The 16,076-nt window shown below is 40.4% G+C and overlaps 1 protein-coding gene across 1 annotated transcript in view; it reads right to left on the bottom strand.

The window, feature by feature from the left end:
- The window catches only part of ESF1 (ESF1 nucleolar pre-rRNA processing protein homolog), a 29,917-nt gene that overhangs the window by 4,092 nt on the left and 9,749 nt on the right, over nucleotides 1-16,076 (bottom strand). The window contains exons 9-11 of the mRNA XM_068153144.1: nucleotides 10,988-11,149; nucleotides 2,120-2,241; nucleotides 697-787 (exon numbers count right to left, since the gene is read on the bottom strand). Coding sequence (XP_068009245.1) covers nucleotides 697-787; nucleotides 2,120-2,241; nucleotides 10,988-11,149 — 375 coding nt within the window. The remainder of the gene's footprint in view (nucleotides 1-696; nucleotides 788-2,119; nucleotides 2,242-10,987; nucleotides 11,150-16,076) is intronic.

Raw genomic sequence — 16,076 nt, 5'->3', positions numbered from 1 at the left:
TCCCTGGGCAGCACATTCCAATGGCGAACAACTTTCTCAGTGAAGAACTTTCTCCTCACCCCGAGCCTAAACCTCCCCTGGCGCAGCTTGAGACTGTGTCCTCTTGTTCTGGTACTGGCTGCCTGGGAGAAGAGACCAGCATCCGCCTGTCTACAACCTCCCTTCAGGTAGTTGTAGAGAACAATAAGGTCACCCCTGAGTCTCCTCCTCTCCAGGCTAAGCAACCCCAGCTCCCTCAGCCGCTCCTCATAGGGCTTGTGTTCCAAACCCCTCACCAACTTCGTTGCCCTTCTCTGGACACACTCCAGCAAGTCAACATCCTTCCCAAACTGAGGGGCCCAGAACTGGACACAGTACTCAAGATGCGGCCTAACCAGTGCAGCGTACAGGGGGAGAATGACCTCCCTGCTCCTGCTGGCCACACTGTTCCTGATGCAGGCCAGGATGCCATTGGCCCTCTTGGCTAAAAAGAAGTGAAAGCCCACTGTTGCCCACTGCAGGATTCTAACCCATGATCTCAACACTCACAGTCTCATGCCCTACCAACTGAGCACCTGCAGTTTTAGGCAAATAGCACACACTTCATGTATTTCTGAACATTCTACCTCTGCATTTAGTCCAACCCAACTTGGTTTCTACAGGCCATTATTTAAAGCAAGGGCAGATTTATTCCATAAGTCGCCTGTCTTGACCCACCTGTTTTCTTAAGTTCTTCAGCAAAATATGGGTCATTGAGATCAACATCAGATGGAAGTTCATCTTCACTCTGTTCTCTCTCAGCAGTAGCCTGTAACAAAGCACAAACATTTCAGTCCACATATAAACTGAAGTTTCACTGCAATTAATATGGTCCTTCTTCTAGCAATTATGAAGATAAAAAATTACATACTGTATGGTGAACATCACAAAACCACAACACACTAGAAATAGCTACACTAGAAATAGCAACAATTTAAAATCTGCTTTACAAATGGAAAGCTTTGTGTCAACCTGAAGAAAGACTATTTATACATTCCAAGGATCGTTATTAGATGTACCCATAAAGTGTGATGCATTAGCCAACCATACCAACAAATTACAGGGTCACAGCATTGTTAAGTTCTTACATTGTGTTCCACGAAAACTCAGGGGAAGAACTTGAGCAAACAACTTTGTTTTGTGCTTGACTGAGTTTGGATTTAAAAGAACAGATTTTATTACTGGAGGTATCATGTCATCCACCTTGTCCCTTGACCTTTCAGACTGAACAAGAATATTCTGCTGGAAAAAGTTGAGCTCTACTACCTACCAGTGCTGCCTGCTCTATTCATAGCAACTTTTTCTGTAACGTTTAACAAGGTAGTCATCAAATGCCAATTAAAACCACCCTGGGTTGTGGAGATTACTCTTAAAACCATTATTCTGCAATATGAATTACATTCAGAGTAATTAGAGAATTTAGGGAAGCTGGATTCTGGATGCCACATGCCTTTTTTCCTAGCATATGCACAAACATTTCAATTCCCTGCCCATTTCTGCACACTACTGCCACAAGAGTCAATTACTTCACAACCACTTTCTGCACGTGGAAAGATAAAGCAACAGCAATTTTCACACTACTGGAGGAATTTTTATGCACAGAACTATTCACCAAATTTGCTCTTGCCATTTGAAATCTGAATAGTTCTTTGTGGCTATTAATTCTTTGCTATAACAGCTTTAGGAAAAAAAAACACTAGTATTATTTTAGGCCAAATATTTCCAAACCTGCAATTATAATGATCATAACAGCTTGGAACTGAGATGCATAAAGTAGCAAACAGCCCCTTCCCAAAGCAAACAAAAAAATGTAAATTAAAACCCAACTCTTCTAGAACTCATTTATCTTTAAAGCAACACAAGTACAAAAGCAAACTTTTGCATATGTATGATCAGTAATATCCTGAGTGGCCTTTCGCCCTGCAAGTTTGACAACAGACTCTGAGCCTTTCCACGTGAGTTACCACTGCCTATTATAACCTTAGAACATAACGGAAGCTATACAATTTCTGTATTTAGTTTGCCCAAAACAAACAATAACAGCGACTTAAAAGAACAAACAAGCAACAAATCTGCCCAAAGTGGGTGATGCAGACACTACCTTTCTCTTTTTCTTGAGCATTCTTTTTTCCTTCTTCTTCTCTAGATACTTTTGCCATGGAGTTAGGTTATCCTTTCCTTCCAACTTGTTTTTGACCATTTCTTCAGCAGTTTCTTTGAGGCCTAGAATAAAAAATAGCAAGTTAAAGGAGCGGGATGACTCTGAATTGTGTTTTAAATCAGCTGCTCTCTCCTTTGTAAAAGAATAATCTACTTTTTCTGCAGCAAGTCCATGAAAACAACATATATATTGCTTAAAACACCATCTTGAGAAATAAGGTATTTTTTCTGGGTGTGTTTTTCCAAATGAAATATTCCATCACTAATAAGCTGAACATGAGTCAGAAGCAGCAGCTTGCTTATTGTGATACCCCATTCCTCACACTCTTGCTAATCCTCATAAAGGTCTCCAGACCCCCATGTAGACTGCACAATCTAGAGATGCCACTCTTTGAGGGTAACACAACAAAAATGACAAAAGACATATATGAGCCCTATTATGTAATGTACCTTACTATAATTATCTAAGATTCACAGACCCACACTGAATGCAGTCCAATCATTCAAATCTTTTGGTTTTGGCAAAACAAAGTACAAAATCTGAAGTGACTAAGGGTCATGGAGCACTGGAACAGGGAGGTTGTGGAGTTTCCTTCTCTGGAGACTTTCAAGACCCATCTGGATGCATTCCTGTTTGACCTGCACTAGATTCTATGGTCCTGCTCTGACAGGGAAGTTGGACACCATGATCTCTGGAAGTCCCTTCCAAGCCCTAACATCCTGTGAACCTGTGACATGACAACAGATCTGAAATGTTAAATCAGTATCAGAATACAGGGTCATCTCTATAGCTCTCTATTTCACACAGAGATCATATCTGGCTGCAGCCATGCACCTTGCTCACATGATAAAGTTGCTACATACAGCATCTCCATTGCTGAAACTTTGCCTCTGTGATAATACTCTGATAATGCTGCAGCATCTCTGATGACCAATGTATTTGTCATTCATCATTGTACAAGAGGACAATCATATTATTTGAATAAAGTAAAATAAATCTGCAGCTAGAAAAGCACAGAAATAATAATTTCTTGCATTAGGTACTAATGTCATAACATGACATATATTAAGTTAAACAAGTTATTTTCATGTCATCTAGCCTTTTCCAGCTCCTTAGTACCAGGCTGCTTTAACTACAGAAAGCTATCTAAAATTAAACAGCAGCACACTCCCAGTGTGACAGTAAAACTCCGTTCAGAATCAGTGCTTAAAGTTAATAGCTTGGATTTGGAGTTTGTTTGTTGTCATTAGTTTGTTTTTAATTAAGTATTTGTTATCAAGGAACAGAGATTAAAGGGTATAAACTGCTTGAAACCTATCAGCCTCTCAAAGGAAAACCAGAATCTTTGAAAGAATGCTTTGTGTTATCACTGATAAGCAGTTCCAGTCGCAAGAACTCAAGATTAAAAGGGGGGGGGGGGAAAGATTAAAAAAAAAAAGGCAGCAAGAGAAATAAACCATTTTCTTCTTTGGTTAGCACATAAAGTTGACAAAAGTAATTGTTGTACTTAACAGCTATGTGAACTGAAAGACTGAAAAAGAAGAGCATGCTTCTCTCACCAGATTCTGAGAAGAACTGTAGCTATCAGACCACTAACTCACATCTGCACCTCACCCTTATCTTTTTGTTACAGATGGGGTGTCCCTGCCAATGGCAGGGGGGTTGGAACTAGATGATCCTTGTGGTCCCTTCCAACCCTGAATGATACTATGATAACAGTGCAAGAAAAGTCCCCGAGTTTGTTTCCTGACCTGTCAACAGCTTGCTATATACTTTGCTGAAGGAAGTTTCCTCTTCAATTTCAGAGCATGACAGTCTTCCTAGGGTCCCAGAAAATCAAGCCCCATAGGAGAACACTAATAATTCTGAACAATTCTCACATTAGAGGATCAGAAGTTAAGTCTGAATGTGTTAATTACATTTACACTAAATACCATAACTGTGTACAGACTGCCACTGTTTCAATGTCTAGCACTTGAAGCTCCATGCACAAGTCCATCCTGACCTTTAATATAGCATTTTTGTAAGTATGCATTCTGCTTGTTTCTCATCACGTGATCACATTTTACCTTTTCCAGTGGATCTTCACTGCTTGATCTATAGATCACAAAGATGTAACTACTCTTTTTGTTACTCTTCAATCTATGGCTAAGTTACTGAACATAATAATGTACAGCAAAATGACCACAGATAACTGAACCTTGTTCTAGAAAGAGAAAGTTTTCTATCATATGTATCATTAGATTATTCAGTGATTCAATACCACCTTAAAGTGGAATACATTAAATAACTGGAGCATCCCCATTTGACTTTAAGAACATTTAAATCCAGGAAAAAAGAAGAACTTCAGTTAAAAGCAGGTTTCATTTTTTGGTGAAAACTTCCATATGCTTCAGGAATGCTTTTTCAAAAGTCTTTACATCACACAGCACTTGCATGTTATGAGGACGGACACTGATTTTAGATGGAGCTTATGTACTTCCAAACCCTTCTTCACAAGCTGGGAACTGGCAAAAAAAGTGTATTTCATGATACAAAGAAATTAACTGACTTGCTTTGCAAGATACTGGAGCAGAACTGAGTGTCAAGAAGACAGAATCCACATCCCTGTTGGGAAGTGACAGCCTGAGCAATGAAGTGTTTTTCTCCTACCTGTAATTTTTTGTTTAATTCACAGAATGGTAGAGATTGGAAAGGATCTCTAGAGTCCATCTAGTTCAACCCCCTTGCTAGAGCAAGTTCACCTAGAGTGGGCTGCATAGAATCACATCCAGACAGGCTTTGTAAATCTCCAGAGAAGGAGACACTACACACTTTTTTTTAACTTCTGGAAAAAAGGCTATTTGGAATATCCTTTTTTACAACATGACTGATACATCTTGGGAGCTTTCTGCTTCCCTCTCCAAGTCTGATATTTGCCATCTATTCCCTAATTCTATTTCTTCTAATTTTCTCTATTCAGCATCCCTTCTTGGCATTGCAGTTCAGCCCTCACCTAACCAAATCCTACTCTCCTGCCCCTCATAACATTTTTATGGCATGGAAATTTTACTCAGACCTCTCCAGATTTCTTGAACTCCCAGGTTTCTTAGTTGGCCTGTTCTTCCTCCTCATCATTTCAGTAACAAGGAACTGAAAATAGAGTTCATAATGGAAAAAATGGGCAGCTTTCATGGACAGTTCTACCTGTTCTCAGAAAAGCAGGCAGAATATTTTTTTTTCCTGAAAAACTGCAAGCACCAATTCCTGTTCTTGCAATTGGCAACACTCCAAAACTAATTCAAAGGCTGGAGAGTCAGTTACAACACATCTGAAACACGAAGTGTGGACAAGATCTAAACCCACGCCTTATAGAAAGAAAAGTGTGGAGCAAAAACATGATAAAGTATCCTTGGGGTATCTAGAATTAACACTATCACAGAATCATAGAATCACTAAGGTTGGAAAAGACTTCAGAGATCATCAAGTCCAACCTATCACCCAACACCTCATGACTGATTAAACCATGGCTTCAAGTGCCACATCCAATCCCCTCCTGAACACCTCCAGGAATGGTGACTCCACCACCTCCCTGGGCAGCACATTCCAATGGCCAATTACTCTGTGAAGAACTTTCTCCTCACCTCAAGCCTAATGTGGCCACAAAAATTGGGTACTAAGCCAAGCCAGCAAACAAATGCAGAGCCATGACAAAGAAAGGATCTTTTATAGATTCACTAAAAATGTGCCACCCTAAGAAACCCTAATTTCTAACTATCCACCTCTTAATCTCCAAAGGCAAGGAAAGCAGTCACCAGCATAGGAGAAATTGAACTAGTACTACTACTTTGGATACTGTTTTGTAGTGCTTTTGGCAGGGGGGGAAGAAGCAGTGGTAAGGTAGCAACCTTGCAGGTTCTCTCTGAAGAGTAAATACTTGATTGAAAAAAAATAAAATGTCACTTCTCCAGAAAGAGAGAGACCCAAAATCTCAAAGGAGGTTACAAGATTTCTGATTTATTTGCCTGGAAAATGGAATCATTTGATCCATCTGGCACAGAATGACTTGGAGGAAAATATAGCCCTTTCTTGTGGTATTTGGCAGTCTCATGAAAGGCATTAGAGTTTCTCCACAGATTAGGATGGCTCAGAAACTACTGTCCAGACCACTTCCCGAGAATAAGAGTGTATTTAAGTGGTCAAAGGCTTTTGATTGCAGAAGGGGAAAGGAATTGTCTACTTTATGTGGAATTATTAACTGGCCATAGAAAAGTAAAATTTATACTCTTACCAATAACAATTTTTTTTCAGAAAACTAGTCACATTTAATCTTCACAAATAAGGGCCAAGAAAAAAAGAGGGGGGGAAAGATCATCTGTATTAGCATACAACTAAATAATATCTGAGCTAAAAGGATTCAAAATGTGATGCTGTGACAAATCTAAATATGGTAGGAGAGGGAGGGTGGCCACAATTTGTTCTTCTCTAAACATTTAGCTTTGGTAATTTTTGCAAGGTTAACAGCATGCAACTGACACAGAATCACAGAATGACAGAATGTTAGAGGTTGAAAAGGACCTCAAGAGATCATTGAGTCCAACCCTCCTGCCAAAAGCAGGATCACCTAGGGTACTCCACACAGGAATGCATCCAGGAGTTTTAAAAGTCTCCAGACAGTTAATGGAAGCTAAGAAGATACTTCTCTATTCTCAGGAAATCTAAATGAGTAAGGTCATCTAACACAGGAAAAAAACAAACAAACAACAATTCCCCACCCCCAAAAAAAAACAACCCAAAACCCAAACAACCAAAAACAAAACCAAAACACCAAAACATACCTTGTTGCAGGTAGATAAAAGGAAGAGCAGAGAAAAATACTCTGGGAACATTAGAATTTGTCACCCCTGAAGATAAGACATCTCAAACCATGGCAGGTTTCCTCATATATAACTGCCTGCAACAAAGCCCCACTGCACTAGGCAGCTAAGATGTCAAATGTGAAAAACTGCAGTGCTGAGCCCAGCAGTATCAGAGGACACAGTAAGCCATGATATAGACTGAGATATATATTCCATATGGGCATTTTTGTGCTCCATATAGTCTGTAACAACAGACAGTTGGGGTTTACTATGTACTTTACAGAGACATGATTACGTGCTCTTCTACTTCTGATGAAAACACAAGTTAAAATTTCCTTTTAAGCCTAGCTGAATGTTTACATCTCACTGTTACCAAAGGAATAATTTTAAAGCCAAATTAAAACAAAACCCCAACCAACCAACAAAACCCAACCCAAACCACAAAAGCCCTACATGAAAAGCTAAATACCTCCCTCTTCGTCTAAAGAGAGCTGGATGTGGATGCGTAGTCATCGTTGCTCAAATCAGATATGATTAAGAAAACAGATGGATGCTTAAATATATTTAATACTGATTTTTGTGCCTAAAAGAAGCAGACCAAAGAGAGATGGAGCTACATCTAATTTATTTTTGCTGGCACTGTAGTTTATTTAAAACGATTATGATTCAAGAATAACTGAATCATTCACAAAGTATGCTTTCTATAACCATGTGTAAATATTTGTGCCAAAACTCAAATTTTCAAATTAACTCAAAACTCTGCCTTTCAACTGAAAAGCCTCCTAGATTTAACTGTCCTAACTCCACATATATGTAACACTTGGGCAGGACAAAGATTTTGCAGTAAGTCAAGTAGATTAAGGAAGAGCTTGGTAAAAACGAAACAATTAGACATAAAACCAGCTCTGAAAAAATTAAAGGAGTCTGAAGAGATTGTAACAAAAACTATTTTTGAACTTCCAGAATGCTCTAATGGAACATAATTAAGTTGTTTGGGAATTTAAATGAGCATTATTTGTTCAAGCAAAACAGTCACAGTAACTAATGTGTTTCTGTCCTGTAAGAAAGCACTGCCTCAGCTGCATGTGCATTGCTGGAGCTATAAACTACTGGTCAGCATGTGCTGACTAGGATCCACCAGAAAAATACATCTGTCTCCCTTTCAGGTGTGCAGGACCTCTTCTCCAAATCAGTAACAGCTAAAGTGCTCCTATACATTAGACTTAAAAGCAATGTTAACCACAGACTGTTATGGGTTGGAAGGGATCTCTAGAGACCAAGTCCAAAGCAGGATCGCCTAGGCAGGCCACAAAGGAACACATCTAGGCGAGTTCTGAAAGCCTCCAGAGAAGGAAACCTCACGTCTCTGAACAGCCTGGTCTAGTACTCCATCACCCTTACCATAAAGAAGTTTCTCCTCATGGTGTGGTGGAACTTTGTCTTCCAGCTTGTACCGTTTGTTCCTTGTCCTATCATTGGACACCACAAACTATCACCTTATCTTGACACCCCACCTCAGATATTTATGGACATAGTAAGATCCCCTCTTAGCCTTGTCTTCTCAAGACTAAACTGCTGCAGTTCTCTCAGTCTTTCTTCATAGATGTTGAAGTCTCATAATCATCCTCATAGCTCTTTGTTGGACTTTCCAGCAGATCCCCATCTCTCCTGAATTGGGGTGCCCAAAACTGGATACAGTATTCCAGACATGGTCTAGCCAGGGCAGAGTAGTGGTGGAGGAGAACCTCCCTAGACTTGCTGGACATGCGTTTCTTGATGCACCCCAGGATACCATTGGACATTCATTTTCACTTTTAGAACTTGTGTTTTGGACAAAATCATATTCAGGGTGCCAACATCTAGTAGTGGCATTGAGTGACCTCATGGAAATTAGTATGTTAACTAGCAAAGGCGAGTGAACACTGCTGTGATTTCCAGAACCTCTGTTCTTTGAGAAAAGGGTAACTTTTTTTTCTGGGAAAGAAATGAGGAAATATTAAGATATACTGCAAAATCATAGTTTATAGTATTTGATGTGAGTTTAGCAACTACCAGTGTGAATTTCACCTTGTATACATGCACATTCAACCTATCACTACGTGAACAAACCTGATGCAGTGCATGGACATCCAGATAACTCTAGACAAAGTCAACCATGTTTATCAGGATAGGGTTCTTTGGTTTGCTTTGTGAGTGGACTTTTTTGCCATCTCGCCCTCAGAGAAGATGAGGATATAGCAAAAGTCCAAGGAACACCACAAGATGCTGCAGTAAGGAAAACCTGGGCTAGATGTAATACATAGTAAATGCAATTTTTTGTAGCAGCAAAGAAACAGGCAGCCCACGTATTAGGAAACTGACTTCCATCTGTATTATAGTTCCTAAATGTTAGTATAATTATATGTATGTATACTACTTTTTTACTTGTAACATGCAAGGCACAGCATTAAGAAGCACAGCCTTTCAGATGACTTCTTGCTCCCCTGTGCAAAAGACTGAAGAGAGTTCTCTTTAGTCTCTCTTAAAAGCAATATTCCATTTCCTCCAATAAATGCTTTGCCCTAGAATCCTAACTACATCACCACGTTACATTGTTTAAGACTTTGATTTACAGACCTTCCATACAATTAGCAAGATTCTTAGGAAGACAGTCTAACAAACAATAAATCCCTAAACATGTTTTCCAAACCAACACAATGAAAGGCTGCTTATCTAACTGTTTAATCAAAGCTTGCCCTATATAAATACACAAAATTCTTGCAACAACTGATTGAGCTGTGGTTTCCACCTTCAGTCTGAACTGTGGCAACAAAAAATATTTGCAAAAATCATGTCATAGCTGCCTAGGTATGAAAACTCATTTGCCTTCAATGCTCAGTGACACGATGCATTACAGCTACTGAACTACATCAAGAATGCAAATACTGACACTCTGTGGGCAGCTGAAATAAAACATGGAGATACAGCTACATCAACACCTCTCCTCACATGCATGATAGTCTTTCTCTAAAAAGTTTAGGGATTCTACTATGTCTCTGTATTCACAGTCAGAGTCAGGATGTGTCCTTACATAGCCTCCAGCCCTACACTTACTGAGCCAACACAGCACCTTGTGGCCACTGAAAATGAAATGTCATACTTCCCTCGTCTCTGGAAGGGATAATTTAACCCGCTGAGCATTCACCAAATGCTCACATTTGTCTATCTGACTCACTGACTGGAAAAGATACAGCTTTTTAATTTGTGGATGTAGCAAGTTCTAAACTGACTCCTTACATCCAAAAAAGGAAATCACAAACCTATAAGCAAGATATAAAAATTAATCTGAGTATCTTCTTAGCATAAAGGAAAAAAAACCCTAGAGATTGATTTTCCTATCTCAGGATGAGGTCTGCTGGGATGCTACATGGTGAAATTACTTTTTTTTTTAATTTATTTTATATTTCCAGATAAAAATCTGGGTATCACTGTCCCCCAGCTTTTCTTCCTGGTAGCTTTTTTTCCCCACAGAGCGGTCTCACTGGAAGGCCAGACCTCTCCCTTCTCTGTTCCTCCAAATCTTCAGCATTCTGCACCCAACATTTTCAAGCCATTCTCCTCTAATTTTATGCTATGTATCCAAATCATACTGGTTTTCATTTTCAGAAGTGCAGGTATGTTTTATGACTCTCTGGCAAACACGTGATTTCTGTTCAAGAAAATCTATAAAGTAGTGGATGAAAAAGCAAGCACAACCCACGCACACACGGAAAGCAGTCAACAACAACAACAATAATCTGTAAAGAGAAGCTTATGGCTGAGAAACTGAGTCCAGTTATATTATTTCCCCTGTTTCCTTCATTGTAACCCATCTGCATTTCAACTTATAGAAAAAAGGTCTGTTTCTACTACCATAAATCCAACTCCTTACACTATCTCTCTGTTACTAAGCCAATACTGCATTAGGAAACGAAAAAAAGATAAAGCTTACCTGGAACCCATTTAACCTCCATTCCTATGTCCTTTTCTTCCTCTTTTTTCTCTTTTTCTTGGATACTTTGCAGAAGTTCTCTGTACTTGGCAATTTGCTCTTCATCATCTTTTTGGCTTTTCCTGGGTTTGTCATCTTCCATTTTATGAGCTACATCATCATCTGGAAAGAGAGAGTAAAGCCATCACAGACAGCCTCAAGGCAGCTATCAACTCAAGTCAGTGTTTAGGAAACACACCTAAGGCACATACACATTGTTCCTCAAACCCAATCTAAAATATTTTTACCTATTATCCTCCCAGAGAACAACCAGTTTTAGAATTCTCCTACTTGGATTAAAGAAAAACAGGACCTGAAAAAACAAAAGAAGATTTGTGCACCAAAGGCAAGAGCTGATTGACACAGCATCCTTCACGGCATTTTAAAATTCTTCGCTTCAAAGAATCTCACAGCACAGTAGAACCGAAATCTCCAAAAGCAGTTGTGCAAAGCATCTTGGAAATAGAGTCCCATGCTTCACTATATAAACATTGCAAGATCCTCTAATTAATTATTCAATGTCTTAATCTTCAGTGACTTGCTACATTAACAAATGAAGCAAGGCCAAAAGAAGGGGAAGGTTGTTCCTTTTTGTTGTTTTTGGTTGTTTTGTTGGGTTGGTTGTGTGTGGGTTTTTTTGGATTTGTTTTCTTTTTCTTTAACACAATTAAACAAATCTTGCAGAGAGAACAAGCTTGTAAGGCTTTAAAGATCTTGCAGCCTCTCTTAACCCAAGAAAAGTAGGCTTGGGGCAGGCTTCCTTTTTCTGTTTCTCTGCAGTAAAACTTTGCTTCCTACAGTACCAAGTCCATCATTTCGAGTTAACACAGCACAACATCTGGTCTTCATAGTATCATAGTATCATTCAGGGTTGGAAGGGACCACAAAGATCATCTAGTTCCAACCCCCTGCCATGGGCAGGGACACCCCACACTAGATCAGGCTGGCCAGAGCCTTATCCAGCCTGCTCTTAAACACCTCCCAGGGACGGGGCCTCGACCACCTCCCTGGACAACCCATTCCAGGGTCTCACCACTCTCATGGTGAAGAACCTCCTCCTCACATCTAGCCTGAATCTCCCCACCTCCAGCTTCATTCCATTCCCCCTAGTCCTATCACTACCTGAGATCCTGAGAAGTCCTTCCCCAGCCTTCCTGTAGGCCCCCTTCAGATACTGGAAGGCCACAATTAGGTCACCTCGGAGCCTTCTCTTCTGCAGACTGAACAGCCCCAACTCCTTCAGTCTGTCCTCAGTGTGACACTTCTCTTTTCTACATCCCATCACTGTCAAGAAGCTGGTTGTTGGTTGAATTCTTCACCATTCATAGAGTAAAAAGATCGTTTTGGTTGGAAAAGACTTTTAAGATCAAGTCCAAATGCTAAATCAGCACTGCCAAGTCCACCACTAGACCATGCCGCTGAGCACCACATCTATACATCTTTCAAATACCTTCAGGGATGGTGATTCCACTACTTCCCTGGGCAGTCTGTTCCAGTGCTTGACAACTTTTTTGGTGAAGAATTTTTTCCTAATGTCCAACCTAAACCTCCTCTGGTGCTACTTGAGGCCATTTCCCCTTGTCTTGTTACTTCAGAAAAGAGGCCAACACTCACCTCACTATAACCTCTTTTCAGGGAGATGTAGAGACCAATATGGTCTCCCCTTGAGCCTCTTTTTCTCCAGAATAAACAACCCCAGTTTCCTCATTCGTTTTAGAACATGTTCTCTTGATCCTTCACCAGTTTCGCTGTGCTTCTCTGGACACACTAAAGATAATAAAGAGAACTGGCCTCCATACTGAGTCCTTATCAACACCACTGGTGACCAGATGTAACTCCATTCACCACCAAGCTTTGGCCCTGGCCATCCAGTCAGTTTTTTACCCAATGAAAAACTGCCCATTTGTGCTGGGTTACACCCATCCTGGGGGAGGGCTTCAAGAGCACTGCTTCCCCAGGGGACAAAAGAAATCTGAACCAGGTGAACAGAGAGGGACTTGAGGAGGAGGGGTGCCCTGGGTCAAAGGTGGTCTATTCCACTCCCCTTTCTCATCCAGCAAGCCTATAAACAGGCAGATGCTGCAGCCATTTGCTCTCTTTGCTCCTTCCTTGCCTGTTTGAAAGGACCAACAGCTGCTGCTGGCCTCCTGGTTCTGCCACATGGTTGGGCCTGGTCTTCTCCCTGCCACATCCATGCTCCTCTAAAGGGCTGAAATCCACATACATCAGGAGAGATTTAAGGCCATCTAAATTTGGTTTTGTGTATTTTCCTATTCATCCTTATTTCTTACCCTTGTAAATCCTCCCTGTTACTGCTATATATATTTTGTTAAAAAATTTACTTTCCCTACTTCCAAACTGACTCCAGATTATTTTTGGTAGATTTACCTCCTTATCTTTTCCCCTACCCTTTTTTTTTCCCTTTCTCTCCTTTTCCTTACCAGGGAAAAGGGGGGACGGGAGGCAGGGGAGGAATTCACAGTTTGCTACCATCTGAGCTCTTAAACTCCGGTTAAGGCTCAAACCACTAACCACTACACCATCCAAGCTATAAAGAGCCAGTTTCTCCAGGAGAATGCTGTGGGAAATGGTGTCAAAGGCTTTACTGAAGTCTAGGTTGACAAGATCCACAGCCTTCCCTTAGCCATTAAGCATGTCACCTTGTCATAAAAGATCAGTTTCATGAAGCAGGACCCTTATAAACTCATGATGACTGGGCCTGATCACCTTGTCTGTACCTGCTGCACAATGGCACTCAGGATGGTCTAGTCCATAACCTTATCCAGCAATGAGGTCAGACTGACAGGCCTGTAGTTTGCCAGATCCTCCTTCCAGTTCTTCCTGTAGACTGGGCTTTGGTCTTTCTAATTTTCTCCCTGCTTAACCTCACAACATCGATGTAGTATCCTTGTAGTCCTCCTGAGTTGCATTCCTCTTCTTCCTAAGGCAAAAAATTCCCCTTTTTTTTTCCTTAAGTTCCAGCCAAAGCTCTCTGTTCAGCAGGCTGGGCTTCTTCACAACTAGCTCCTCTTTCAGCACATGGGGACAGTTAACTGCAGCTGCTTTTCCACTTTCCTCATCAGAAGCTGATGAGAAGCTGAGATCTAAAAGGAAAGCATCTGCTCATACAGAAAGCAAAAGGCATTGTGTTTTGAAGATCAAGAAGAAAAACAAGCCTTTTTGTTGTTTATTCTCATTTCACAGGGCACCAACAAGAAGTAAAGCCATATTGGATGGGAACTGAAGAAACTCTTAAGCTAAAAAAGCGATTACCAGTTTGTATTTATGACTGGGTTTGCTAGTTTTGATAGGAGAAATGTAAGTGGCAATGCATATTGCTCTACTCTCTCCTTTAGACAAAACATGCATCTCTTCTGTCAAAACTAACAGTTTGAAAACGATTGTTCAGCACTGCCTTCAAAAAAACCCCTTGAACCTTGTCATTCTGTATGCAGATAAAGAACACTTGACAACAGCTGCAAGAAAGAAAAGCGAGCCGAGCATGTTCTCAAAGTTTGTTCAGAGTTAAATAACCTTATCACCAGCCTTCAAGCATCACGCTGTATTGCACAACGTGAGGAACCACTTTCTGATGGATATTAAGGCAGAATGCTTTCTGCCAAGAGCTTGTTCAAAGACTTTTTGAAGAAAACAGAAACAAACCCAAAAGTTCTGCTGTATTAACTAACAGCTGCACTGCAAGAGAAATACGATTAATCTGTGAAGGAAATAAAAGCAAAACCAGATGAAATTCAAAGTGCAACATACAAGTATATTCTTGTTGTTTTCAAGGGAAAGCACTAACAGAAGTGTTAAAAAAATGAAAAGAGGAAGTTAAAATCCTGAGGCAGGTCAGAAACTCTCCAATACAATAGTTGGTAGAGGGTTTTGTTTGTTTTTAAAAGCTTTAATTAACCAAAACCATTTCTAACACATGCATCCTGGCTCGTATTAGAAATGCTGTGTTCATCAGGAGTAGGGAGGTGATCGTCCCCTTGTACTCGGCACTGGTGAGGCCACACCTCAAGCACTGTGTTCAGTTTTGGGCACCTCAACACAAGAGAGATGTTGAGGTACTGGAGCGAGTGCAGAGGAGGGCAATGAATCTGGTTACCCAGGGATGTGTTTGAGGCCCTGTTCTGGAAGAATTCAAGATCAGACTCGATGTGACCCTGGGCAACCTGATCTAGTTGGAAGTGTCCCTGCTCACTGCAGGGGAGTTGGATAAGGTGACCTTTGAGGGTCCATGTAACCCAATGTAATCTGTGAATCTGTAATCAAAATAGTTTCTCCAATAATGCTTTAAATAAACCTAAAGCTCAGAGGAGCAGTTAAGAAGTTTGTTTCTATGCAGGATGAAAAACAATGGATGTTAGCCCTGCCAAGATATTGCCAAGCTGAGTTCACTGCCAGATATCCCAACTCTGTAACCAGAAAAATCTGTAGTATTTTTCTTGCACGCTCCAAATTCATCTCTGATTGCAACAACCTGCAGTATAAATCAATTTTAACATCTCTTTCAAAGACTCCATTAAGGCTTAATGAAATTTTCTTTGCCTTGTAATTTAGGCTACATATCTTATTAAGAACAAATGGGATCTTAGAGTGAAAACAAGCAAGGTAATTCAGGAATTTACATGTCACTGCACCACACACAGAAGGTTTACATACCTCATGAAGTTAGATGACATTCTTTTTATATTCTTAAGTACACAACCCAAAAGGCATTAGAATGATGTTACTACTACAGTCTAAAGATTCCTTAAATGTGTTCTGCTGCTTACCTTTCCCCTCACTGTGTAAGACCTATAGGTAAGGATTAGCAGAAGGCCCACAGCACAGCTTCTCGCCACCAAAACACATTCCTCTGGTTGCCCAAGAAGAGTTACTGCTGGAGTGGAAAAGTTCTGTACAATTTCCATCTCCATCAAGACCCTTTAATGTCAGGAGTGCATTCAACACCCTAAGCCATCCCAACAAGCACATTTTTAAGGCATGTTCTTCAGTATGTCCTTGTCTTGAAGGGACTTCAGTAAACAATCTCCCATGG

Source organism: Melanerpes formicivorus, unplaced genomic scaffold, assembly GCF_026170545.1.
Source record: "Melanerpes formicivorus ecotype bairdi unplaced genomic scaffold, bMelFor1.0.p_v2 SCAF_25, whole genome shotgun sequence".
Lineage (NCBI taxonomy): Eukaryota > Metazoa > Chordata > Aves > Piciformes > Picidae > Melanerpes > Melanerpes formicivorus.
Note: the sequence above shows the minus strand (reverse complement) of the source record. Positions and strands in the feature narration are given on the sequence as shown.